Genomic DNA, 24,846 nt, shown 5'->3' on the forward strand with positions numbered 1-24,846 from the left:
ACCAGTTGCCAGCGAAATTACACCGAAATGTAATTGCCAAAACTCGCAAATTCTAATGGCCGGCGCATTTGGTGGCCTGGCAGTGCGTTCTGAACCCGCCAAACCGGATTCAGTACCTCCATTATTCGGCCCAACTCTGTAGATGTGGGTTAATAAGCCTTTCGCGTGATAAATATAGGTGTGAGTGGAGCTCGCGACAAGGAACTGGTGGCTGGCCGAGATGCGACTTTCGTATTACCATAACCAACCGGTTCCTGGCTATGTGCAGAGATCGCATCCCCATCCTCATTTCCATCCCAATCCACACATTTTAGAATTAATACGTTCGTAACAATCATAATCATCATGCGGTTTATTACTCAAGAATCTCTATGTGATCTTACGGCTAATGCACGCGAATAAATAAAATTAAAAAAACTTAAACGAATACGATACGAAATTTCATTAAAGCTCAAGTGCATTCAAGAAAACTCCTCAAACGGCTACAACTAGAAGACTCACTAGTTCACTCTCGCACTCTACGATGCAGGATGACCTCCTGATCTGCTCTATCACATTCACACAAGGACTTAGGTCTAGGTCTGCGGATCCTCTGGACGCGATCTTACGCCTGCTGCTGGCGGAACAGGCGCCTCTGCGTCTGGTGGGGTGGCTGGAGGTCGCTCTGCAGGATGGAGGCGAAGTGCTGCTGCTTCAAGGCGCTGATTGTGGCGATCTTGCGATGCCTGTTGGGCTGAGCGGCGGCCAGACCAAGGCGGAAGTAGGGCAGGTCTTCGTCCCGCGGCAGTGGCATCCTCTTGTCCTCCTCTACCGGGGAGCCATCGGGTCGCACGCGGATCACCAGAGGTCCGGTGAGGAATCTCTTGGGCGGTTCTGAAGTCAGGGCGGCGGCCACTGGGAGCTCACTGCTGGACTGGGGCCCGTAGCCGTAGGCCATGTCCATGTCCATGGCGTACTTGTGCTTCTGCTCGCCGCTCTCGAAGATTGGATTGGTGGCGGAGCCGGAGCTCTGGATGGCATGGGCATGGGATGCTCCGTGCGGAAGTTGCTGGCGCGTTAGGATGATCAGAGAGGACGCGGGCGGAGTGGGCAGGGGTTGTTGGAGCGGCTGCCTCGTGGTCACTAGGATGGCTCCGCTCGGATGGTCCCGCATAATCGATGACCAGACTGCGGAAGAAAAGAGCGGTCAGATCGACATCGAGATTGAGAGCTCACGTCGAGCACGTCGCGACTGCGCACTGCGGAAGTTCTGACGCGGAAATCGATCAGTCTCCCACGCAGATAGAGACACTTACTCAGCTCGTTGGCATCGCGCTGATACGGATCTAGTGCCTCCAGCTGGGCATCGGAGAGCGTCTGCAGCTTGGCGGACCCGTAACCGAGCAGGTTGTGCTTGCACTGGTTCACTGGCAGGCCTCCGACTGCGGCTGTTGACTTGCAGTGCACGCTAACCAATTGGGCGAATGTTGAGTAGAGGTGGGACATCTGCAGAGCGACAAAATCGGGGGTTATTTTAAGGGCAATTTGTGTTTCAGAATCAAGTTATAGAAATTATAAAGCAAATCATCGCTTCTCTGTTCAGCAGCCGAATATGGTATTGATTTGGCACGAGCGGAAATCGGAGAACATAAGTATGTGAGTGATATTAGTTTCCTAAAAAACTTGCAGACTTAAATTCTTAGTTTCTTAGATTTCATTTTAGCAGATTTACGACGTGCAGAAAAGAAAGTTCGAGGCAATCATACTTCGACCAGGTCTCGTGGGTAACGTAGGGCAGAGGTGGAGCTGCCTGGTGCCGTAGCTCTCAATGGGGGATTTCGCAAGGTGCGTGTGTGTCAGCCGGGAGATGATTGCACTTTCGTTGCACAAACGAAAAGCATTTCGACAGCGCGGCTCGCGAGTTGAGCAACTGCCTCCCAGGGCGCGATTGGATGGCTGCCATCTGGTTCATGTGCCCCAGTTCGGATGGGCTGGGTATGGGTATGGGTTTACGGTTCAGCGGCAAAAGCAGCAGCTCATTGTCTATTCTCCGTGGCCAGCGAAGCGTCGAATGGACTTTTAATTAGCGCCGAATGTTCTACTGCGGTGACACATCTGCATCTACGATTTGTGGGATTTCTCTGGTCGCCGGTGACGTCAAGTGGATCGCTTCACCTCCGATGCTAATTTAGTGGTAATACAGAGCAGAAGCTCCCCAAGAGTTCCGAATCCGGCATTGGTCACGATTTAGCACCTCTCCCGGCAGACAGCCAAACAATCGAAGAGTCGACGAGCAAACAGCAGAACAAAGAAATATGTGGGGAACTGGGTTACTTCTCTAGGGGATCCAGTATCGGGTCTGTAGCCTCCTTCTAGATATATATATGTATATACCCTTGATCTGCTTCAAAATCCAGCAAGAGCTTCATTTGCATTGGCTCTGCTTTGGGTTTTACAATTTTACGCCGTTTGCATAATGTATTGGATATATCGGATCGGCGGACTCGGAGGGGCCAAAGTTGGGGAGTTGGCGGGTTGGCTCACATTACCAATTACCGTTACCCACTCAGTGGGGCCACACAAACGTGTGCAAACTGCGAAATGCAGTGGATACCATCGCACCACCTCAGCACCCCCCTGGTTGTGCATTTGCTCAGATGTGTACTTGAGTGGGGCAGCGATTAATTGAACAAATCGGTTCCTTTGTGCCCACCCCTCCGCCAGTGGAAGCCACTCTGCGTCAGGAGCGCGTTATCTGATTCGAATAACTCGGTCGGGATTTTATGGTCCAGGCCCTGGCACAATTAAATAATTAAGCCAGTCAAAATTGCAAATTCAGCAAAACAGAAATTTATTTATGGCTTAGCGCGCAAATATTCCAAAAAGCCTTTGCGGGAGTTGTCAAAGTCACGTACTTAATTCGCTTATATAATATACGCTCGTTTTTATAAAAATATGTTGATTCGAGATCGTCGCGGGCAGGTTGTAACTCATTAGCCTTCCAGCGAAGTGAGCTGAGCTGAGCTGAGCTGACATCGCCTGCTTTGTGCGCAAGTCTAGCCTATAGACACACTGATCTTGGCCCGAGCCATCTGTATCTGTATGTCAAACTTCCTTGTGCCTATGCGAGATACTCAGTCGACGCACAACCCCCGAGAAGCGAGACCCAGAGATGGCCAAAAGCGGTCCACATGCCATCCCCAGCGGATTGGCGGTCAATAACCTGTTGATATGCGCAGGTTACATTATGAAACATAGAAATGGCCAACCAAAGAGACCAACGCAAAGACAGCCACGAAAATGAAACATTTCATAACAGACAAAATAAAAAGCTAAAAGACGAGGTAATGACTCCGGTACGATCGGGTATCGGATGGGAAAAGGGTTCCATTAGTACAGACATGTTTGGGTATCCCAGCATATTTTACGTAAAAACAAAACGGTAATGCGAACATAACTTATTTATTGGGGCCCAGACCGCAAACCGGCCAAACGCGTTTGCACCCATAAAAACATAAGGGCAACAACAAATTGTTAAGCTGTTGTTTATTTTTGCAATCGAAAATCGAAAGCGCTCAAATAGCTGCGATCACCCGGGAGCAGGGCAGAGTCGCCTCGAAACAGGAAGCTAAAGCATCTTCTATAAATACACCCAAAGCGATCGTTCCGAGGCGAGTCTGGTTAGAAATTTACATGAAGTGCAAAAAGATATAGCCCGTACAGCCATAGCCCCACAAACTGCGTTTCGGCAGCTAATTGCCTTTTAGAAATTATTTTCCCATTTCGAGAGACTCGTGTGGGATGCCGGATGCGGCTTTCAATCACTTCTGGCCCGGGATCGGATTGGGTCACATTGTCTGCGGGCTCCATTGTCTCGATCCGCGGATTTAAGGCGCAGTTCGCGTGCTTAGCGGTCAGAAAGGCAGAGATTCGGCTCGGGGATTGATGCGCTGGCAGCAGGGCACAAAGATCTAATGACTGGCAAATCGCTACACATAAATTAAAGTCCGGCGGCTAATTAATGAGCGGACTGAAGCCACTTCGGCGGAGTTCATTAACCAAAAAACAGCAAATAAACAAAAACGGCGGAGAAAATTGCCACAGCGTTGTCACGCTTTGTTGCACAAACATTTGTGCAGAAAAGTGAAAAGCTTTTAGCCATTATTAAGTTGATCCTCAGCTCGCTGGCAATTTGCAGCACTTGCGAATGTAAATTGAAACTGTTGTTCCTCATAAATGAAAATTAATGTTTGCTCCACGCTCCACCGCACTCGCTTGTTTGGGGGATTGGCTGCTGGCTAATCGCGGCTAGATCCCAGGCGGCATAACCTTTTCGCTTCATCACTTGTGAAACCAGATGGCTGATGTTTTGGCAACACCAGTCAGCGGACTTCCCTCGAACGCTCTCGAAGTCAAGTGGCTTTCCAGCCGGCCCGCTGTACCGCTGGACCGGTATTCCCAACAGGCCAGGCCCCACTGTACCACACCGCATAATCCTCACCAGACTCGGCGCTGATAAGGCCCAATGTCAAGACCGCACTCCGCAGGCGTCTATTTATGCCAAGGACCGTTCTTCTTCAGCTTTCGGCTCGAGTGTTTGTTGTGCCATGTTGGTTACGATGCCAATCGCGGTACAGTTATGCAAATGAGCAGCGAATACCGCTCACTGACAATGAACGGCGTCTTGTCAACCATTCATATTCATGCTGACATTCATATTCATTCCTTTGGTTTTTTGTCTTCGACGGACTGAAAAGTGCGGAGAGAAACCCAAAAACAGAAGCGCGCAAAGCGCCGTTAATATGCGAACTCATTGAAGTTATCACAACACCATGTCTATATCCATATCCATACCCATACCCATACCCATACCCATATCCATATCAATATCAATATCGCTATTATTAACGATCATGCTCTGCTGATCAAGTATTCAGCGCTGCGCTAGATTCGACAGATTGAATCGAACTCAATAGACTCAGCAGACTCCACTCGACAGATGCGCAATGCCAAGGACAATTGCCGTGTGTATGTGGAGTAGACGAGGCGTATGCGCAACCTGCACCTGGCGCACGCGGCGTATGCGCAATGTGCATTTCGCTTACCTTCTCGTTGCGGGTCAGGAACTCCCAGATGGGAATGGCCGATGACGAGCTGATCTGCATGTGGAAGGCGCCCAGCAGGCAGCAGGCCAAGATTACTTTCGCCGCAGTCGTCATGGTGGCGTTGCTGCTTTTATGTTGCGTACTCCGCACTACACGGAGAGTTCAGGGGATTCGTGCTCCGCGATCCGTGATCCGTGTTCCGTGGGTCAATTGCACGCTTCGGTTGTGTAACCTTTGTGCGGCGACTTTCTTTTTTTTAGGGCCCAATAAAAGCGCTTTTGTGGCGGCTTGATGGATTATCACTTGGTTTCGGGGCTAGCCAAGTGGCTTTCTTCTGTCCGACGCACTTAATTGAATTAACCAAACAACGAGCGTGGCCAATTCGTATTATCGCTGTTTTCGGGTGTACGTGTGTCTCAGCTTGAAACGCAAAAGCTTGTTTCACACATCGGTTTCTCGGCAAGATGGGGGAGTCAGTCGGTTTAGGGAGAGGGGCGCCCACCAGTCGATCACGAAAACGGCGAATTCCAAGCGAAACGGAAACGGAGCGAGCAGTGTAGTCTTGCAGTACTATGTCGAACAACCGATCGCGGCGATGTCTGTGAGTCGTCTTCGGACGGCCCTGGCGCTCCACACGTATTTAAGCTCTGAGATCGGCTTTGGCGGCGGGAGAGCGCAGAGAGCGCAATCGCACGGCAGAGCGAAAGTGGCAGGGAGCGAAAGCGAGAGGCAGAGCGGCAGCGGGTGGGAGATCGGGAGCCCCCCGAAAAAAACAGAGGCGCACGCCGATGCCATCGAGGATTTGGAACCTCTATGGGTGGGAATATTTAAATATTCTGTGTTAGGAAGTCTAGTTTCATAGACTATGGATTCCCATGCAGCAAAATGTTTCAGTCGCTCTCGAGCCAAAGACTTAAGGACGACTCGCAGTCCCCCCTTACATCTGGCTGCCTAAGCCCCTGGAGCCACTAGCAAACTTGTTCTACGCTTGCACTGAAAATAGAAATTAAAAACCAAAGTAAACAATCAAAAACAATAACAACCCGCACCGAGCCGAACATCAGTGAGGCATTGCAAAAATTTCAAAGTCAAGTTTGCGTCGTCATCGCTTGTGAGTCCGATCAAGCCGGGCTTGTAATTGAAGTTGTTGATGAGCCGCGGGATTACTGGATTGTGGCGAATTCTGGTCAGCATACTTAACAGCAGCACGCTAATTAAACAAAATAAACACATCAAATTCCAGAATGCGACGGCGCCATCATCCTGTTTAGGAATTCAATTCGCGGGCAGATCGCTTAATGCAATTAAAAGGTAAAAGTCGGCAAAAGGGAGCAGAAGAATGCGATCGCTGGAATTTCCTAACATCATGGGAACCATAAATTTGATAAGACTGAGCTCGCTCCGTTGAGTCAGCCACCCCACATTCGCACATCGCCGCCAAAAGAAGACCGCTGGGTTGTTGACTCGCCAGATTGAGATGCGGATTGCAGTGGAGTGGACCTGGTCAAAGAAGCACCGTTAGTGCGCTGATCCCATTCGATTCCTTCCGGGAATGCGATAAAGAAAGGCTCTGCTACAGCCAACCGCAATCCGGATCTCGACTTTCTCTTGACAGTCCCAGAACGCGGATTTGGTTGACACTTTCGTACTTACGTACTAATGGGAAAGAATTCTAACGAAGACTTACCTTATAGAGGATGAATCATTTCCATATGGCCGAAATTTATTATGTTTGCTATCGCTTTTAAAGGGGTTTTTTGGAATTATCCAAATGAGAAGATATTCAAATTCTTGCTTGGACCATTTTCAAGGTTCCGGATATATTTGTAATTGCTGGTAAGTTATATATAATGCCATATTCCTTTGTCCGTATTCAAATCGAATTCTTCACCTCTCACAGGATGTTGTACTTGAGGAATTGGCGATCGTAGCGATTTCCCCCGCCGTAAAGTTCCTGATCCTCGTTGTTTTTGTACATCATGAAGTCCGGATTGTGGTCGTCGCCGAAGATGGGAACGAAGCTGCCGAAGCTAAGGGTCTGCTTGAGGTGCTGGTCCGGACGGCGTCCCAGCTGGATAACCTTGCTGTACAGATCCGCATCTGCCTGGAGGGCACGATCGAAGTCCTTCCAGTGGACGAACTTCACCTGCTCGCTGGGTATAGCATTGTTGTCGAGCAGCTCAAGGAGCGTATTCGAGTTGACGGGCTGCACCACGTTAAGTTCCTGCTCCTTCGCTGCTGATTCCCCTGCGGGCAAGCGGCGCTTGCTTGGACTCGTGTCCAGATCCCATAGCCAGGCCAGCAGAGGAGTCACAGAGCTCTGGAAATCGTTCATGGCTTATAAATATCCTTAAGGAAAGCCCTTGGGTATGACTCACGTGCTCACTGCGTCCTATGCGAGGAATGGTCTTTAGGTTCTTTATGGCAAAGTTCTCGCCTCGCTTGCCCAGCCGCGGTACGTTCTTGGTGATCTTTAGGAAGAATCCTGGACTACTGTCGTCTGCCTGGCTGATGGCCACAAGAGCCACCAAGAGCGAAACGGACAGGACTGTTATGATTCTCATGCTGATGCTTCTGAAGCTTCACCTGACTCCTGCTCCACAATTGGTGGCCTTTATATATCGAGATCCACCCGCATCTTGCGTGGAACAGAAGTGCGGGCGACTCCAGGAATTAGCATTATCGATCGGAAAGTGCAAAGCAGATAAAACTGAACTAACCTGACCTAAATACCTGGCCATAATTAAGTGCATACATTTTTACGTTACATTTGTATAAGAACCAAATTTGATAGCACATACCACTTACATATACGCTTAAGTCTTCTCTCTTATATACGTTTTGAAGATTAAAAGTAGTTTATTTAATTTCCTAAACAGGGCTTTAACAACTAAATGATTCTGTAAGATTTTTTTTCGAAATACTTAATAAATATAACAAGGATTTTTGATCTACTGCTAGATCAGAGAGCTTTGCGCCCACTGGGCAACCTCTGTGGGAAGGGCCTGGTATCGCTGCACACAGTGCTGAATCTGGCCGTATGTCAGCGCCAGCTTATGCATCTCAAACTCTTTTTGCACCTTGCCTACGCCCCCGCCAGCTCCACCGGAGAGCGGCATGATCAGCTCTGCGATGCGTAAATGCTCGAAGGCCTTCAGGACAATGGACCGCTCCACGGCCTGCATTGTGGTGGACACTTTGGCAAACTTGGAAAAGCGCGCGTAGATGATCTCGAAGTTAAAGGGGTCGCGATCGTAAATCTCCGAATGGTGCTTGATGGCGATGATAAGGCACAGTTCCAGGACTGAGAGCCCGCAAAGCAGCTCTATCTTGTCGTCGCCCTCAAACTGTGATCCCACCGCAGCCATTTTTTCGGCTGTAATATGGGGAGATAGCGGTCGGAGATGTGCCACCAGGCGGAATAGGAAGTTCTTGAGATAGGCCTCGCTGATGTCGAAGTCATGGAGCGATTGGAGGATGCTTCTTGCCTGCTGAGTGGCCAGGACTTTGCATATCTGCTTGTTCCAGGCATCGCGTAGTCTGGGTGAGAAGCCGTACTCCCCGGAGTCAAAATGGTTTCGGGAGAAGTAAAGTGCCCCCGACTGGATGTTTTGTAGGTTATAGATTCTCTCCGCCGCCAGCAACAGTGAATTGCCGGTCGGAAGGGACAGTAGATCCTTGCAGAGGTCAACATACTCCTCGAAGCGCTGCGAGCTGGGAAAGAGAAAGACCTGTCGGTGCGAGAAGCGTGACTTGACCCGCTTCTCCAGCAGCTCGATCACGTCGAGCCGACAGGTAACGCCAAGCACGCAGATGGGCGCCTGGGCTGACTGGGAGACGTCGAAGAGGTTGTAGAGCAGAGTCTGGTTGTGGTGGGCACAGAAGAGGTCGAACTCCTCGAGGATAAAGACCACGCACTTGGAATTCTTACCGCCCGACTTAAGACACTGGAGCAGAAAGGCGAGGTTCTCGGCGAACGAGCCGAACACTTTGCCGTCCGCAGCGTTCTCCAGCTGCATCTGCACAGTGATGGACTTCAGGGCCACTCGGTCGTCCGTGTGCAGATTACCGTCCAGGTGGACGATCAAAGTGTTTTCCCCGAACGATTTATTGGGAAGCAAGTCCGCCAACACGGAGTTGATGAGCTAAGGAAGTTTAGAGTATAGACTGTATTGGTTTTCGGGTAAGTTCTGTACTACAGTACTCATACCGTTGTCTTTCCGGATCCCCGCGGCCCAATGAGCAGCAAGGAGTTGGATTCCCCCATTTCAGCCGTGCGTTGCAGCAATAGACGCACATTGGACCGCTCCTCCGCGTATCCCCTCAGGGTGGTGTAGTCTCGCTGGAGGCGCTCCTTTAGGAAGCGCCTGATGCTGACCAGCTCCCTATCCGCCTCCGGCATTTTCGCTCCTTGGTTTATTGAACTAATAAGGACGCACACACAGTTTGGATTTCCGCCAGTAAATAAATCGCGCCAAAAAACGTATACAATGCATTAGGGATGGAATAAAACCGATATTGGTTCATTTAAAGTACGGTGGTTTGGAACACTGATACTACTCAGTGTGGACTTAAGCCGCCCGAAAACATTGCCGAGAATATATCCGTGCCACAAACCAACACAATCTAATTTCCGCGGGTTTAGCACATTTTGAAATATCATCTTTTTAGATCATACAAAATGGACCACTATTGATGAATATGTAGTAACTCTATAAATAATAATGAAATATCAACAAATTTCTTAATTAATCGCATAATCGCTGGCATTTTGAGGGTCAATTTGCTGGAATAGGCTTATCGATTGCTGTGTGTTTTAAATGTCCATTAAAATAAGTTATTATTATTAATAGATTCTCAGCGATTATTTAATACCGGCTGGCAATTTCAGAACAGCAATGGACCGAGCAATCACAATTAATAACTTTTAGAGTATTTCAGCTTTTGGTACTCGATGTTCTATTTATTGTGATGCAGACCTCATTCAGAATGCGCGCATTGTGGATTTTTCTGTTGATTTCCATGGCTCCGATGGCAGTAAGATTCGAATGCGTATGGCTAATTGATGGCACTGCACTATAGAAAAATTGATATCCAAAGATCCGAGGACACTTCGAATTCAATAATGTAGTCTGCCTCGTGCGCGACAGGATGTTCATGGACTTTGAGTACTGCTACTTGAAGTCCGTGAATCGCACGTACAAGTACCTTTCGCTAAAAACCAAGTTGTTCCACCTGCCCGTCGACAACTGCGAGGTAAGAGGATAGAACACTGTCGGTCTCACGCCTCACAACACCCGACCATTTCGCAGACCAGGTTCCAGCTGAGGATGCGCGAGAACAGGCGACTCCTTTACAACTTTGATTTCAAGGTGGAATCCTGCAAGTTCCTGCGGGACCGCAAGCACGTGGTCGCCAACTGGGTCTACCAGACCTTCGCCCCCTACTCGAACCTGAATCACACCTGCCCCTACGACGTGAGTGAGCGTTGCCATGTCCTGCCGTCTAATCTCCGCCTTCGTCCCCCACCCACAGCACGACGTCGTGCTCGACAAGCTTCCCGTGCAGCACCTGAACAAGCTGGTCCAGTCGATCATCCGATGGTCGCGGGCATTCCGCGCACCGATGTCCTCCTATACTTCACCAAGAGCTAAACAGTCATATCCAATGATATACAAGCTCTTCAACCCATAAGCTGAAATATTGGTAAGTCGTTTTAGTATTGGATGGCGGTCAGCAGGACCAATATCAACATAGTAAGTCTAAGTGGGTCTGATGTGATGTATATGTCACATTACTGAGATTTACGAAAATAAATATAGTGTAGTGACGGAAGTTAACTTAAACATGTACATAAGTTTCAAACCAGCCCAGTTCATAAGCGTTAAGAATTATGTACAGAGTTTCTGCACAGGTGGCTGGCAGTGACCTGGATGCACTGCACCTGTCGCCTGTCAAGTGGCTGCTAATGCGATTAGGGAGCACACAGAAAACGGGATTGGCACTCGGGACTGGCAACTCAGCTGCCAATCAGGTGGGCCAGCCACAAACTTCACACATTTCGGACACATATATCCATCCACTCCACAACCAGAAGGACACGAAGTAAAGTAAACACAACCCCACACCCCTGACAAGATGCCGGCGGACATAGTGACCACGGAGCAGCTGCGCTACCAGCTCGCCTTCAGCCATGCCATGGAACGGACGACGAGGCACTGGCAGGAGACCTTCGCGTGGTACCCTAAGATGCAGTGCTGCCATTACCAGCGGATCGACCAGATCTATCTGACGAGTCGCCAGCGGTACGGCGACGGCCACTTCCTCAAGTACGCCAACAGGAGGCGCCTGGCCAAGAAGTTCATGGTGACCGCCCAGGAGGTAGCCGAAGGCTTGGAGGATCTGAAGATGCTGGAGCAAGACGGCATAACGGGCCTCAAAGTTGCGGTCACCGAGAACGGGGAGTACGGCCGAATGAAGCCCTCCAAGCTGTACATGTGCTAGGACACCCTGTGACCAGCCGGCCGGCACTGCTCCCCAATCCTCTCCAGAACCCCTCACGATTAAACTATCATTCTCTGCTGACAATGCAACTCTCAATGGCCGTCACTCATTACGCGATTTTAGCATGACCGTGCACATAATTAACAAGATGAAAACGTCAGTCCCACCTGCAACTGCTTGCCCCGCCCCGCTTCGCCGCCGTAGCGAGTGCTCACTGTACCTTCTCCTACTGGGGCGCGGTTGAAAAGTTCGCACAGGTAATTAAGTGATCGCGTCTGTCCACTCGATGAGATGACTCGCCTCGTTTGTTCGGGATCTCGGGAACTGCTTTATGGCGCCCATAAACTGGGAAGTATTCCGCGCACTTAATTAATTATAGAACCATGCGAATCTTAAGGATTTTGTTCAGGAAAGTCGCCTTCCCCTGGGCTAATACTACTACTATATTGATAAATTTACAATTGTGAAATATAATCTGGGATACTGTTTGCGGGTATATAGTTATTTTGGGGCTCGCCGCACTGCGAGCTCCTTGATAAATGTGTCCATCGACGCAGCTGCTCCTCCTGCGATTGCAGACGTAAGCCCAGGTGTCGTGGGCCAACTTCGAGCAGTATGATTTAAAAGTTCCATATGCAAATTACCCTCAAAGTTTCCGGCGAGCCCATCCGTCCATCGGAGTGCGTGGTAGATGGAAATGCGAAAGTGGCAAGTGGAAATGTGAACTGTGAAATGGGGAAAATAGGAAATGCAAATGCCCATGCAAGTGTGCAAATTACACAAAGGACGCTAACTTTGGGCCAACTTGCGAACTGGGCCAGCGACTCATTAGACAAATGACAGCATTCACAGAGTGGGTGGTGGTTCAATCGGCCCATGTGCGGGGGAGGGGAGGTGGAGCGGCAGGTGGGCAGCGGCAAGTGCGTGTGAAACATCAGCCAGCAGCGGCCCACAAAATCGCCAAGCGCGCAATTAAACGGTAGCGGATAATTGCTATCGAATGCCATAATGATGGCCGGATCAGTACTTACCCCGACTCCAGTATATGCTTCCATATCTTGATGCGGCTCTCCAGAGGAGAGCTTTGTGCGCCTTTCTCGGCTCTCATTGTTCGCCCGATTTTCCCATCAGCATCGCATCGATGCGAACTTTTCGAGACCATCACCTCTTTTCTGTTGACTCATACTCATCCCAATCCAACGGACGGACAGCCTCTGCTTTTGGCGGTGCTCAAGTCTGAGACTGAGCAGTGGTGACAGTCGAAAAAGCAGGCCAGAACCGGAGTTGCTGCGTTGTAGGGCTCAAAACAAATAAACACAGAGACACCTACTTGCCATACTTTGCACTCGGGCGAGTGGGTGTGCAGAGAGGTCAGGGGTCAACCCCTTTCCGGGCAGGGTAAACAACATTTGCGGATTTCACGCCAGGGCTCAGACAGCATTGCTGATCCTATTAGTGCTCGTCAGGGGCCTCGATTGACTGACTGGCGCCATGTCTCAGGTCTCAGGTCTCGGACAGGACTTCTCCTTTAGTACGAGAGCAGCGCAGCAAGGACCAGCAAGTCCAGCCGGGATTAGGGCGTAGAAGGGACTTAATCCAGTTTTGCAGCGATCTCGCTCGTCATTGCAGGTAGACGGTGACCAGGTTCGCACTGGCACTGGCACAGACAAAGGAAAAGCCAAATAAAATAATAAAGAAGCACATACTAAGGCCGAAACATTAAATAAATAAAAGTCAACGGCAGTCGGCAGTCAGTCAGGCAGCTCATAAACGCTCGGCAGCTGACGCCGGTCCCAACTTCAAATTAAAACGCCATTGGCGCTTTGGCACGCATAGATAGGATTGGGACCTGGACTTGGGTTTTAACTGCGACTGCGACTGTGACTGGAACTGGAACTCTCCAGCGCCAACTCCAACTTCAATTCCGACCTGGGCCTGGGTCGCCCATCAAGCCGCTTTGGTTCGCCGCCGCGACTGCCCATAAGCCAATTTGCCAATTTCATAAACTCGGTTTGATTTGCCGCCGAAACACAGAAGACAAAACGAACCGCAAAACAAAACCCGGCTCGCTTCAGTCCGACTCTGAAAAATAAAACCTCAAAAACGCCCCCAGGCCGGGCAGACAAATTCCGACTTCCATTTGGGATCTTTGGATCGGTGGAGAGCAGCAACAAATCGTAAGGTGGCCTAGACCTGCGATGGTGTCCATAGAAGCGTCTCTATCAAGGGCCCACTACGAGCCAAGGAAATGGACAACGGGGGTCTAATTTCATACATTGTTATATTCGTAAGTCGACCAGTTTCAAAAGATCTCCAAACATATGACTTCATCCAATTAATACATAGATCCTTGTGGTCGGTCTATAGTCCCATTCTCCACCCCAAACCGAATTCGTTCTTGTTGGCTACGCCACTGGCCAAATTACACTTATGGCCATAATTCAATCAGCGCATTATCAATCACGGCGGCTACTTGTCTTGGCTAGTAAGTCAAGTCAATCAGCCATCGCCTAGCTCCGTCTCGGTCGCACTCCGCTGAGTGCCGTATGGACATCCCGCTCGCACTTCGGTGTGAAACACGTTTGAAAGTCATTAACTTAAATGATTCACTTTCTGAGCCATAAATTTCGCCACTAACTGGCGAGGAGCCGAGGAAGCCTGTATGCGAAAAAACGTCGACAGAAATGTCTTAAAAAATTGCTAAATAATCGCCTTAAATGAGTCTATAAAATTGAGCACCCCGAGCGGCGACTAGAGCTCAATCGGCGATCTCGCGGACCCAGTGGCCAAAAACCCACAAGACTGAAGACAGAAGTGGCTCAAAAGTGTTTTCAAAGCCCAAAGTGAATTTTCATTGCCAGCGGAAGTCGTAAATCAATTTTTTCCCCGGCAAAGACAGAAAAATGGGGAAAATGCTTAAGAGTGGTCTCTCAGCCGAAATATTAGGTTTAGGCCTAGAAATCAGAAATCGGGGACGGCCAGGGACAGGGAAAGGAGGCGCCCATTCTGGAAGAGCATCCGCAGCGAGAAATATTGTTGTTTGCTGCTACTCCGACCAATTTCGGCTAAGACGACAGCCATAATGATAGGGGCCACTTTTGCCGCCGCCGCCACGCACGCTATATGGCCAAGATCCAATGGGCGGCGGGGTGAGGGGATGGTAGGGGCAGGGCGGGGGCAGGGCCGTTGGAACGGAAAGGGGCAACTTGTCAGACACTGTGTTTGTGTTCCATCTACGTTTCCGTTTCAGTGTTTTCAAGACGCCATCATGACATTGTCAGAGGCAGCAAAATACCAAGACGACATCTCACGCAGCCTTAGAATTCCCAAACTGGTGGAGTGGGCTATCGGATCGGTCTGTGCAAGGGTGTATCTGCAGGTACAGTGTTTCATTTCCGCACAGAAAATGCGAGTTGGATAAATAAGGCTAGTCTTACTAATTTGTACATATGTATGTAGATCTATACCATCCACACCGAATATCGCCTTATGGCTTAAGGTCGCCGAAAGTGCTCAAAATACCCGCAAATGGACATGTGGAGAGAGGAGCTGGGAGCCAACGCCTTCTGCCTGTCTGCCGCAGAACAGGCCAGAACGGACAAAGGAGTCCCAATCCCATTCCTGTGCCAATGGGATTATCTATGAGCTGTGAAATCCTTTTAGGCGGAAACTATGGAACCCACACACAGGCACAAAGCCAGCACAATGCAACAAGTGTTGCGGCAGATTGAGCAACAAAAGGCTCATAATTGTGGAAGCCACACAATGCGACACATTCGAGAGCGGGGATGACGACGAGGCCAGGGGACTGCCGGTCCTTCGTTATGGTCCATGGCATGGTGCTCGGTAGTGTAGGGCTGCTGACCAGGCTAATGAGTGGTCGCAAACAAACCATAAATGCCGATTTCGTGCGGTCCAGCCTCGGCGGCAACTTCTTTTAATGCCACTTGACACTTGGCCAAGATCTAGGATACTCATTCCACCAGACATGGAATTTATGTTCGACAATATTTGGGAAATTAAATCATTCCCGCGGACAGTTTTATAGTGCGGGCGTGGCGGGTATTGGAGGAGGGAGGACGGTGGAGGGGGGGTTCGTGCCGGGGAAGAGGATGGGCTATCAAACAGTGACCTCAGCCCCCGCTGAACCCACGAGTGGGAAAATTGGAAAAATGTCAATTATGCGCAATTTTGCTTAAGCAATTGGCATTCGTTGCTGCTCTGTTGTTTGTTGTGATTGCACGCATACTTGGGCAAATAAATTGACAAATAGGATTTGCGTTTCTCCCCGATTTTATTTTTTTTTTCTGCTGGCCATTTTGAATTAATAAATTGCCGCCAATTTGCCGCTAGCCTTGCCAGCGTGGAAAAGTCGACGGAAATCGAAAAGCAAAAATCTGGAAAATATCTGAAAAACAAACGAATGCGTTGCTTGATATTCTTCCAGCTGGCATCCCTGAAATCGGAGTTTGAGCCATGTTATCATTTGATTTTGCTGCCAGCAATTAGCCTAATTGCCTTTGGTTCCCACTGAGACCTGCCGATTGCATAAGCCGTATGCCAACTGATTGATTTCGCTCTGATCTTTGCTTTTCATCTGAACCAAATCCCCATCCGATGGATGCGGATTCGAACTCGTTTCGCTAGTAACTCGAACTACGGCAGCCTTCCAGTTGAGTAATGGGAAATATTAAGCTGACCTTAAACCTGTCATTTGTTAGTTGGTTCCCTAGATCAGTTATTTTACTTCCTCCTATCTCTTGCTCCACACTCTAGAAGATTTAACATAGCATTATAATATTATATATATAATAACCTGCTCAGGTTAGTACATACATATTGGATCGAGAGCTGCATTGGTATTTTGTAAAATTGTAACTCGAAAATGTAGATACGAACTTCCTGCTGGCCCTTTTCTGGCTTCCACTCGACTGCAACAGATTAAAGACGAATCGCATCCACTTCACCACCACTCACTCCCAACCATCCGTGCAACCCATTGATGGGTGACCTCGACCGAACCAAATCAGATCAAACCCCAAACCGGGCCAAAAATCTTTATCGCGGGCGCGCAATCGCAACGGAAGTTGCGTTCCATTTATGGCTGAAATTATCCACTGGCCGGGAGATTCGGCCATCGCCCATCGCCCATCGGCTCGTGAAGATTTGCTGAGCTGTGGAAATAAATGGAGATTGGAGATACCCGGCCGCGATCGTCATTGGTTGGCATCAGGGCCCCGGCTGGGACAATCGAATTAGAAGAGCAGGACTCATGAATGGGCCTGGCCAGACCTCGAAGTGAAGTCGGTCCAAGGCGGGGGCATGAGATCAGCATGTTCCAGCCCGGCCGGGGCAACCAGTGAACCCATTTTCTCACCTGTTAAGGTTGTAAAGACTCGAAAACAACAATTTATCGCTGTTGAGATCGTCGCCTGCCGCTCCTCGAGAGGTGAAGCCTCTTCGATTGACTTCGGCCCATGGGGAACTCCATTTCCATCTCCATCGCATCTTCTCATCGGACTTCGATTGCATTTGGGTTTGGGCAGCGTCATACGATTTAATTGCTTCGATTGTGTCAGCAGTTTTAGGTGGTTGTGGCCAAGAGCGGACGGACACATGTATCCATGTAGCACCGCGCACAGTTCACGTCTTCATCTTACTGCGCTGCGGAAGGGGCGTTTTGTGCCAGCCAGCTAGCCAGCCAGCCTGCTCATGGGTGCTCAATAATTTGATGATCATAATCAATGCCCCTTGACTGACATTCGCTGCCGCTTCCCGCCCAGCTCTGCTTTCTTTTCGGCACTTCCAAACTGAAGCAACAAAAGGCGCACAAACTTGTTGAAAGCCGATTGATCCTTTTGACGAGGCCAGAAGGGGCGCTGCCCCATTGATCCTCCGGCGCAGATGATTTGCCCAAAAGTCAAGTGTTTGTGCAGGCGCTTGAAAGGGGCCGCCGGTTGTCCAGGATCAGGATAACAAGGCCGCGGAGCAGAGCGTGGGAGTGCCTGGACACAGTTGCTCTCTATTTCGGCGATGTTCTGTTCTTCGTTCTGTGATTTCTATTTCGAAGCTGCTTCTACAACTTTAATGCCCGAATCGCATGCGTAGGTTTTCTATGACGATTAAAACCCTCATATGTCAACTCGGCCCATTCATCATCATCTGCCAGCCGGGTACGCAGACAGAGGTAGCAAACAGTCGCCAGACACTTGGCTGATGAGCTCAAATCTCATCAAGAAGTGTCTGGCTGGCGGTTCGCAAACATATATCTCTGTCTTTCTTGATTTTGGGGAACTTACAGCACCTACTTCAGCCTAGCTCTGCCTGGCGTGATGACTTAATTCACGACCCGACCTCCACTGGAACAAACTTCGTATGACTTTCAGTTCAGCTCCGCACTAGCATCCTCTGCGTGGCGACCCTATTTTCTCGCAGTGCTCCCGAGCACCTTTAACCCAACCGGATCAGGTGCCTGTGCCGTTTGCTGCGATGGAGCCGAAGCTGAAGCCGAAGCCGGAGCCGGAGCCAGTCGACCACTTGAGCGTCACCGCAGTGACACACGCAAGTGCTTGGCCTGTCGCTGGAGCGCGATCATCCTCCCCGGAGAGGCCTGCGGAACCAAGGAACCCTCGTCATGATGCAGCGCTTTTCGGGAATGAAGTTGCCAGCAGTCGGTGGAGTTGTGCCTGGTTAGGCGCTGCCGTTGACTACGAGTATTTGCTGTAATCATTGTGGTAGCGCCTGTGCGTCGGATGATAAATCTATCTTTTATTAGCATTTCAAACACTCCGATGCGTTGCACGTGTTTCGCTGCCCTGAGTGAGTTGTTTTGGCCAGCCTAATCCCAATTAAAACCACATTTTTCATCGATCCGATGGGGATTCAAGTGAAATCGTTAATGAGCGCATAAAGTTTTAGTCCAGCCCGTCCGGAATTAAGAAGATCAAGAAGACCCAGGGCAAGAGCACGAGCCCCTGGTTCGGGGGGCAGGCGGAGCCCGTTTCCTGGATGTCGTATATAAATCGCGTGCTGCACTGGAGGTCTTCAAAACGCTTACGAGTTGCAGCCCCGGGGCTCGGGGCACCGTCACAGCCCAGGTCCAAGTCAGAGCCTCATCACCAGCATCCGATTCCGATGGGGACTGGGACTGGGACTGAGACTGGAACTGTCCCTGCCCCCCATTCATTTGGCCTGGGTGTTGACCAGTCTCAGACTGCGCCCGGGGTCATCTGGCAGCTCCTGTCCTCCCTTCCAGAGAGAATCAGAGAGGCAGAGAGACAGAGCGAGGGAGACCGACCTGGGCTAATGATTGCCAGGGCAGTCAGCTTTTCGTATATTTCAGCTGGCCAAGTTCCGAGGTGGTACGAGTATTTGGCCAAAACAAGATTGATTTCCTGAAATCGAAACCTTGAGACGAGCTGCAAAGCCCCCACGCAAGGGGCCCAGATCGCAGTGATAATGATGTCGAGAGCCAGTTTTTCTCGCTCTTTTTACGAACTCGGATTGGGGTTGTAGCCATATCATGGTCCGAGGTCCGCGTCCCCTTCAGCGAAATGCAAAAACAAATTGTTTGTGGGTCAGCGTGGCGCGGGGCAGGGCCTAACAAGAGCAGGAGGATGCGAATGGCGATGGGGATGGGGTGGTGATGAGGGTGAGGACGAGCGGGCCATGGGGCGTTCCGTTGTTTCAAGGAATTCAAGGGAAACAGAAACAGAAAAAGGATGAGGATGAGGAGCCTGCCCGGAGGCGGGGAACGACCTCGTCTGGGGCTGCTTTGCTGTCTATGGACTCCAGCTCCATCTTATTTTTCAGGAGACTACACACGGAAGCCTAATGCTGGCCATGTGATTTGTGATTTGCGATTTGTGCTTTTGGCCCTCGATCTGTTTCCCTGGAAAACGCGCCATTTCTGGCCTAAGTTCTGGCAATGACAAAGAGCTGATCGCTGACTGGAGCAGCAGGAGCCACATGCGGCATGCAGCAACAGCAGCAGCAGCAGCATGCTAATTTATGAAGTAGCAACTTGCAGCGACATGGATGCAGTAATTATAGCTTGGCAACTTGTTGCCAGCCTGGCCCAACTGCATGAATGGAAGAAAGCCAGCCCAGTTTGCTGTTTTCCATGCTAAACAGAAGCTGTTCTACTGCAGCAGCAGTGGCGGCGTCAGGTGAACGCGGACGTGGATGTGGATGTGGCTGTTTGTGGTGGATGTTGTACGTGAACGCGCCCACTCGGTTACTTCGATCGGCTGCAAAAAGCGCTCCAAACAGCAAAGACAGAAGTAGGAGTCCAGCCATGGAGTAACGAAGTTCTTACTACTCTCTATGGATATAGTTCGAAAACCATAATCTGGCAAATTGTGAAATCAGAAGATTAAACAATCAAAGAAATATAGATTGCAACCATATTTGTATATTTCGGTTATATGCTAACGCTGCTCATAAAAAGGCATATACCCCGATTTCAGGGTATCAAAATAACTGGCTTAAAAACGCTAAGAAAAAGGTCCTACCCCGTGGCGTTTTGGCTTTTGATGGGTTGGCTCTGCTGACTGCTCGGCAGCGGCAACAGCAACATGCGGCATGCAGCAACAGCATCAGCAACGGCAACATGGGGCAGCAGCAACATAGTTTACACACCTACCGAGGCCGCAGTCGAAGTGAAGTCGGAGTAGAAGTCGGGGGCTGGGCCCGTCTGCCGAACCCTCTGGCCAGCAACATGCACTTAACTGGTAGCCACAATGCACTTTATAATACCCGGGAACATGGCTCTCATCTCTGGCGCGGAGTGGGTATCTGCCCCTCCTCGCAGCTTGATAGATGCGGCTGACTCGGACTCCCGGAGCGATCTACCAGGGGGCGTTGCTGCTGTGCTGCAGTGCAACATTGGAGGACAGAGTCGCAGTAGAAGTAGCAGAGTAGCATAGCAGCAGAAGCTGCACCGTTAGCTGACTTGGCTTGTGAGCTTGGGCCTCATTTGCATCGGGCCATAAACTCGGTGGCCCAGTTCTCGACGGGCGAACCCGAATCCGAATCTGCATCCGACTGCGAGTGCGAATCCGATTGCGAACCCAATTGAGACGAACTTTGAGCCGGCGCTAGGCAATGGCCTTGGATTAGCTAAATCCGTTCCGTTGCGACCCGCCTAATCCTTCCTTCCTGCAGGGCACCTCATTAGCCACACCACCACCCACCCAGGTAGGGGTAAGGTCAAGGGTTTCCGAGTTAAGGGCTTGGAAGGTGTTTTCGCCGTGTACCAAAATATAATTAGCGAGCCAGCAAATCTCTTTTTAATGCCGGCCAGTCAGCGGGGGTGTTCCGATTGAAATTGGAGCGTAGCCGAAGGAAGTGTGAAAAGTCGATGCAGAATTTCCGAAAACTGAGCCCAGGACGCTGAAGTTGAGGTAGACGAGGCCGGGAATTAAAAGCGCAGCCGCCTCTCATCATCATCAGCATCATCTTAGCAACGTCCGCAAAACACTCACGCACACAGGGAATTAAGTTGAGTTCTGGGTTCTGGGTTCTGGATTCTGTATTCTGGGCACCGAGGTCCCAGTTCTGAGCTCTAAGTTCCCAGTTCCAAGACATGAAAGATGCCGACCGGTGCCGAGGATTCTCGATGTGGCGCCGGCCAGGGATTATAAATCATATCACTCACACACAAAGGGCGGGAGAAGGGGTAAGTGCCGCGACCGCAGCCTTTGTTAATTAATTGCCCAGCTCCAGAATAGACACCTTTTCAGGCTTCGAATTTTCCTTTTGAGCCCCGAAAGTCACAGCAAACTTTGCATTTTTCGGAGGCGGAACCAAATTCAACAACATATTTGATAGATTTCAGAGACCCCACGATTCATAGGTTTCAAGGGGCCTTGCAGATCCATGTGGTTTCTCTTCATCCTGCTGGGTCTGCCGATGGAAACAAACGAAGGAGCGGAGTGCAGTACAGGACTAACTCTCGGACGCCAGCAGTGCTACCTCCACGAGGAGATCTTCCTAGCCCACCACCCTTTGCAAAGTGTCACAGCCAAGAGGCTCAAGCTTCCCTGGTGGTGCGCCCTCCTGGAAAGCCTCTTCCTGCTCCTGCTGGTGAAGCTGCTCCAGTTGTAGATGAGCCAACACCTCTCTCTCCGTAATTGCCGCTGATGTAAGCGGACAGGTGGAGGCGACAAATGTCACACATGCTGCTCGTAAATCACATCGGAAACGGTTTTCCCCGTTGCTCTTGCTGCACATGATAATTTGTCCAGGGTGGCTTGCTGGAGGTCTGGCCTATGTGCTTCTAATTAAATTGTTCAAAATGTTTTCCAGCGCGCTTTTGGGCCTGGCTCTGGAAAATCGCTGACAAATGCTTCCATCACAACACAGAAAAAGTTTTCATTTTGTTTTGTCAATGTCCAGGCCACATAGCACCCAGAGGTGGACGGGCACAGTGGGTTGCGGTCTATGGAAATGGGAGCATGTGAAAATATGGCATCACATGTTTTGGGAACAATTATAAATATATAATATATACTTTACAAGAGATGCCTGAATAGTAAATCAATTTTAGATCAAATGATATTTTAGATATGATTTAATCCGTATTAATTATAAATCAAACTTTGGAGCAGCCAACTTTTCCGTTCGAATAAAACGGAAACAAAACTACGGCTACGAGACAATTTAAAACGAATTAAAAGCGCAACCGTTTGAAACCTCCCGAACCCAAACAAACCGAACCGAAGGCATCCAATTGCAAATAGCAACAAGTTAATTTGGACAGACCCTCCCCCGCCTACCTTCGCTCCTTTTGGTAAGTCATTAGAAAAAATGTCGAGTCGCGCAATTTGAATATTTCGATGGCAATGTATGCGACTCCGACTCCGTCGGTTAATTTAAGGTGATAATTGCTTTTTAATGTGACACAACTAAATTTTTCCCATTTACATACTGCTCGTTGTTGTTGTTGTACAGCTTGTTGTGCCGGAAGTTTTTCGGGCCTGCGCATGTGCAGCCAAGAGGTCAAAGGGCAGGAGGAGGGGGCTGAAGGTGCGGGGCCAGACACTTGTTACGTCGCTGGGATAACAACGACAGCAACAACAACAGCAACGACAACTGCCGACGCCAGTACAATAATAAAGTGTCAACAATTATTTTCAAATTTCCAAACATTTCATTTCATTTTGGTTCGGTGCTAAGCTATTTGATGTTTTTGGGGTTTTGGTTAATGCTTTGTGGCTGTTCCTTTCGAGTGACGCTGCTTAAAAGGTTTCCAAAGTGTGAAATTGGGATTGCCGCATCCCCTTCGTAGTTGAGCGGATTTCAGGGGTGGAAATATTCAGTAATGGGTTCAACGAGTCAAGTTAGAAGAGTTATCTAATACCCATACACTTACTCATGTAATATAGTTTAAAAAATGTCAAACTTTTAAAGTTCAAATAAATAAATTAGTACACTTGCTCTTATAAAGATACTGATCGAAAATATTCAAGTGGAGTATTAAAACGAATTACGCGAATTAGTCTTCGCAATCGGGTTTTTTGCTTAAGTCTTTTGTTTTGAAATGGGCTTTTATTCGTAGAAATAGAACATGAGTTCTACCTAGAGAAATGTGTTTATCAATTCAATTTCAACTAATTGGTAATTTTCCAATTCTAAAACTCGCAATTATTCTAATAAATAGCTCCATTTTATTATCCCCAGAACAGTGAATCCATATTCATTCCGAAGAGTGAAACCCCAATAGCAGATCTTCGCCAGTGCAGCCAACCCGTTTCCACAACAGCCACTTTCCCGGCCATTGTGATTCGGTGGCTAATTGGCGCACTTGGCATCTGTGTCCCAGTCCCAGGAGGAAGCAAGCCCCAACGAGTCACGCGCGATACGCCCGGGATCAGAGCCACAAATCCTAGGATCCAATGAATACATCAACACTGTTCCGAGCCATCCGTTGGTCTGGAAATTTATTGGCACGGCCAGTGTCGGCGCGGCCAATTAACGCCAGGATGAGAGCCAACCGTCGAGCGTAGAGCGTAGAGCCACCAGCGTTGACTTTGAAGGCAGCCGCCTGGAAGTGGAAGTGGCTCGAGGAGGGCGATGAAGTCGTTGGCTCGGCTGGAGTCGTAAACTCTGATTTATTTCGAATTGAATGTCAATACACACAGGCCCAGTTGGCTCCATGTGCGTCCACGGCCACGTCCGCAACTCTGGGCTCTGGCGAACCGCAGGCGGTCCTGACCCAATTTGGCGCCTGCTGAGGCGCTTTCATTAGCCTCCTCGTACATCATAAACAGATTCATAAACTGGCCCCCCTCCACCGCATTGCACTTCGCGGGCTCCACAGTTTACGGCGTTGAAAGGCGCATCGAATGGTCCGCGCTCCTTCTATTTTGCCCCGTTTCCGAAGTAAGGTCAGTCTGCAGTTTGATTTTTGCTAGCCGGGAAACCAAGCCCTAACCCAAACCCAAACACAATCCTCAACCCCAACCCCAACCCAACTCGACTCATTAAAATGTAATTTGAGCGCCTTGCGCCTCGCATTTCATTTGGCCGTTTGGCTGCAGTGGCGACGGTCAAGTGAGCAGGCCATCAAATGTGGCTTGGAGTCGCAGCGGAGTCGGAGTCCGAGGCAGTTTCCATTTCATTGAATTGGCCAACTGCTCGGCAGCAACCCCCAGAAGCTAGCCCAGGTCGCCGTCTCTTTCTGGCCCGAGTCGGATTGATTTATGCCCTTTCGCTCGCACAAGGGTTCACGTTCACGTTCACTCGTCCCGTCATTTGTGGCACATTATTATTTAAATGATAAATTGTATTCGGCCGGGAACTTTGGTCGCGGCCTGGAGTTTCGTGGGTGTTTCCGTGCGCTTTCCCCTTCGATTCCTTCCCCGATTCCCAGTTACTTTACCACTGTACCAGTGTACTGTAGTGGGCGTTCTGGCTGTTCGTTTCCAGTTTTCCGTTGATTTCCTTTGAGCGGCTCTTCTTGGGTTTTCTTGGCCGAAAATTAATAGTCTCATTTGTCCAAATGCCCGCTCTTGGCTTTAATTTGGGAATTAATGTTGTTTGGTAATAAAATCGATTTGGCTTCCGTATTTGCCCGCTTCGGGAAGTGATTTCTCGACCAAGTGAGATATCAGAATGGGAAAAGCTTAAGGGCTTTCCTCTCTTCCTGCTCACTTATGACCTTCCATGGAATACAGTGGCATTATGTTAATCTCAGCCATAATGGCTAAGAAAGGCCGACAGGCAAGCGGACTAGGTCAATAGGAACGTTGGCGAG

At 49.6% G+C, this 24,846-nt stretch overlaps 6 protein-coding genes across 6 annotated transcripts; 3 read left to right on the top strand and 3 right to left on the bottom strand.

Moving 5' to 3' along the window:
- Window positions 1–324: 324 nt before the first annotated feature.
- Window positions 325–5,689, bottom strand: LOC6618883 (rhythmically expressed gene 5 protein). The gene is made up of 3 exons (XM_002043095.2): window positions 5,085–5,689; window positions 1,296–1,485; window positions 325–1,167 (listed from the first exon to the last, which is right to left on the bottom strand). Exons 1-3 carry the CDS (start codon window positions 5,196–5,198, stop codon window positions 605–607), a joined length of 867 nt encoding a protein of 288 aa, XP_002043131.1. The 5' UTR covers window positions 5,199–5,689; the 3' UTR covers window positions 325–604.
- A 1,183-nt stretch (window positions 5,690–6,872) lies between these two features.
- LOC6618884 lies at window positions 6,873–7,750 on the bottom strand. Its single transcript, XM_002043096.2, has 2 exons — window positions 7,463–7,750; window positions 6,873–7,404 (listed from the first exon to the last, which is right to left on the bottom strand). The coding sequence occupies exons 1-2, from the start codon at window positions 7,646–7,648 to the stop codon at window positions 6,979–6,981; spliced, it is 612 nt and encodes a 203-aa protein (XP_002043132.1). The 5' UTR covers window positions 7,649–7,750; the 3' UTR covers window positions 6,873–6,978.
- Window positions 7,751–7,919: 169 nt separating this feature from the next.
- LOC6618885 (origin recognition complex subunit 4) lies at window positions 7,920–9,583 on the bottom strand. Its single transcript, XM_002043097.2, has 2 exons — window positions 9,295–9,583; window positions 7,920–9,229 (listed from the first exon to the last, which is right to left on the bottom strand). The coding sequence occupies exons 1-2, from the start codon at window positions 9,484–9,486 to the stop codon at window positions 8,042–8,044; spliced, it is 1,380 nt and encodes a 459-aa protein (XP_002043133.1). The 5' UTR covers window positions 9,487–9,583; the 3' UTR covers window positions 7,920–8,041.
- A 523-nt stretch (window positions 9,584–10,106) lies between these two features.
- Window positions 10,107–10,768, top strand: LOC6618886. Its single transcript, XM_002043098.2, is given in 5 exon segments — window positions 10,107–10,121; window positions 10,185–10,340; window positions 10,397–10,561; window positions 10,620–10,680; window positions 10,683–10,768. Coding segments are annotated over 5 exon segments (453 nt in total). The 3' UTR covers window positions 10,739–10,768.
- A 97-nt stretch (window positions 10,769–10,865) lies between these two features.
- LOC6618887 lies at window positions 10,866–12,387 on the top strand. The gene has a single exon (XM_032716602.1). It carries the CDS (start codon window positions 11,223–11,225, stop codon window positions 11,586–11,588), a length of 366 nt encoding a protein of 121 aa, XP_032572493.1. The 5' UTR covers window positions 10,866–11,222; the 3' UTR covers window positions 11,589–12,387.
- Window positions 12,388–20,463: 8,076 nt separating this feature from the next.
- Window positions 20,464–22,127, top strand: LOC6618888. The gene has a single exon (XM_032715537.1). The coding sequence runs from the start codon at window positions 21,468–21,470 to the stop codon at window positions 21,693–21,695; it is 228 nt and encodes a 75-aa protein (XP_032571428.1). The 5' UTR covers window positions 20,464–21,467; the 3' UTR covers window positions 21,696–22,127.
- Window positions 22,128–24,846: the final 2,719 nt, after the last annotated feature.

Source organism: Drosophila sechellia, chromosome 2R (assembly GCF_004382195.2).
Source record: "Drosophila sechellia strain sech25 chromosome 2R, ASM438219v1, whole genome shotgun sequence".
Taxonomy (NCBI): domain Eukaryota; kingdom Metazoa; phylum Arthropoda; class Insecta; order Diptera; family Drosophilidae; genus Drosophila; species Drosophila sechellia.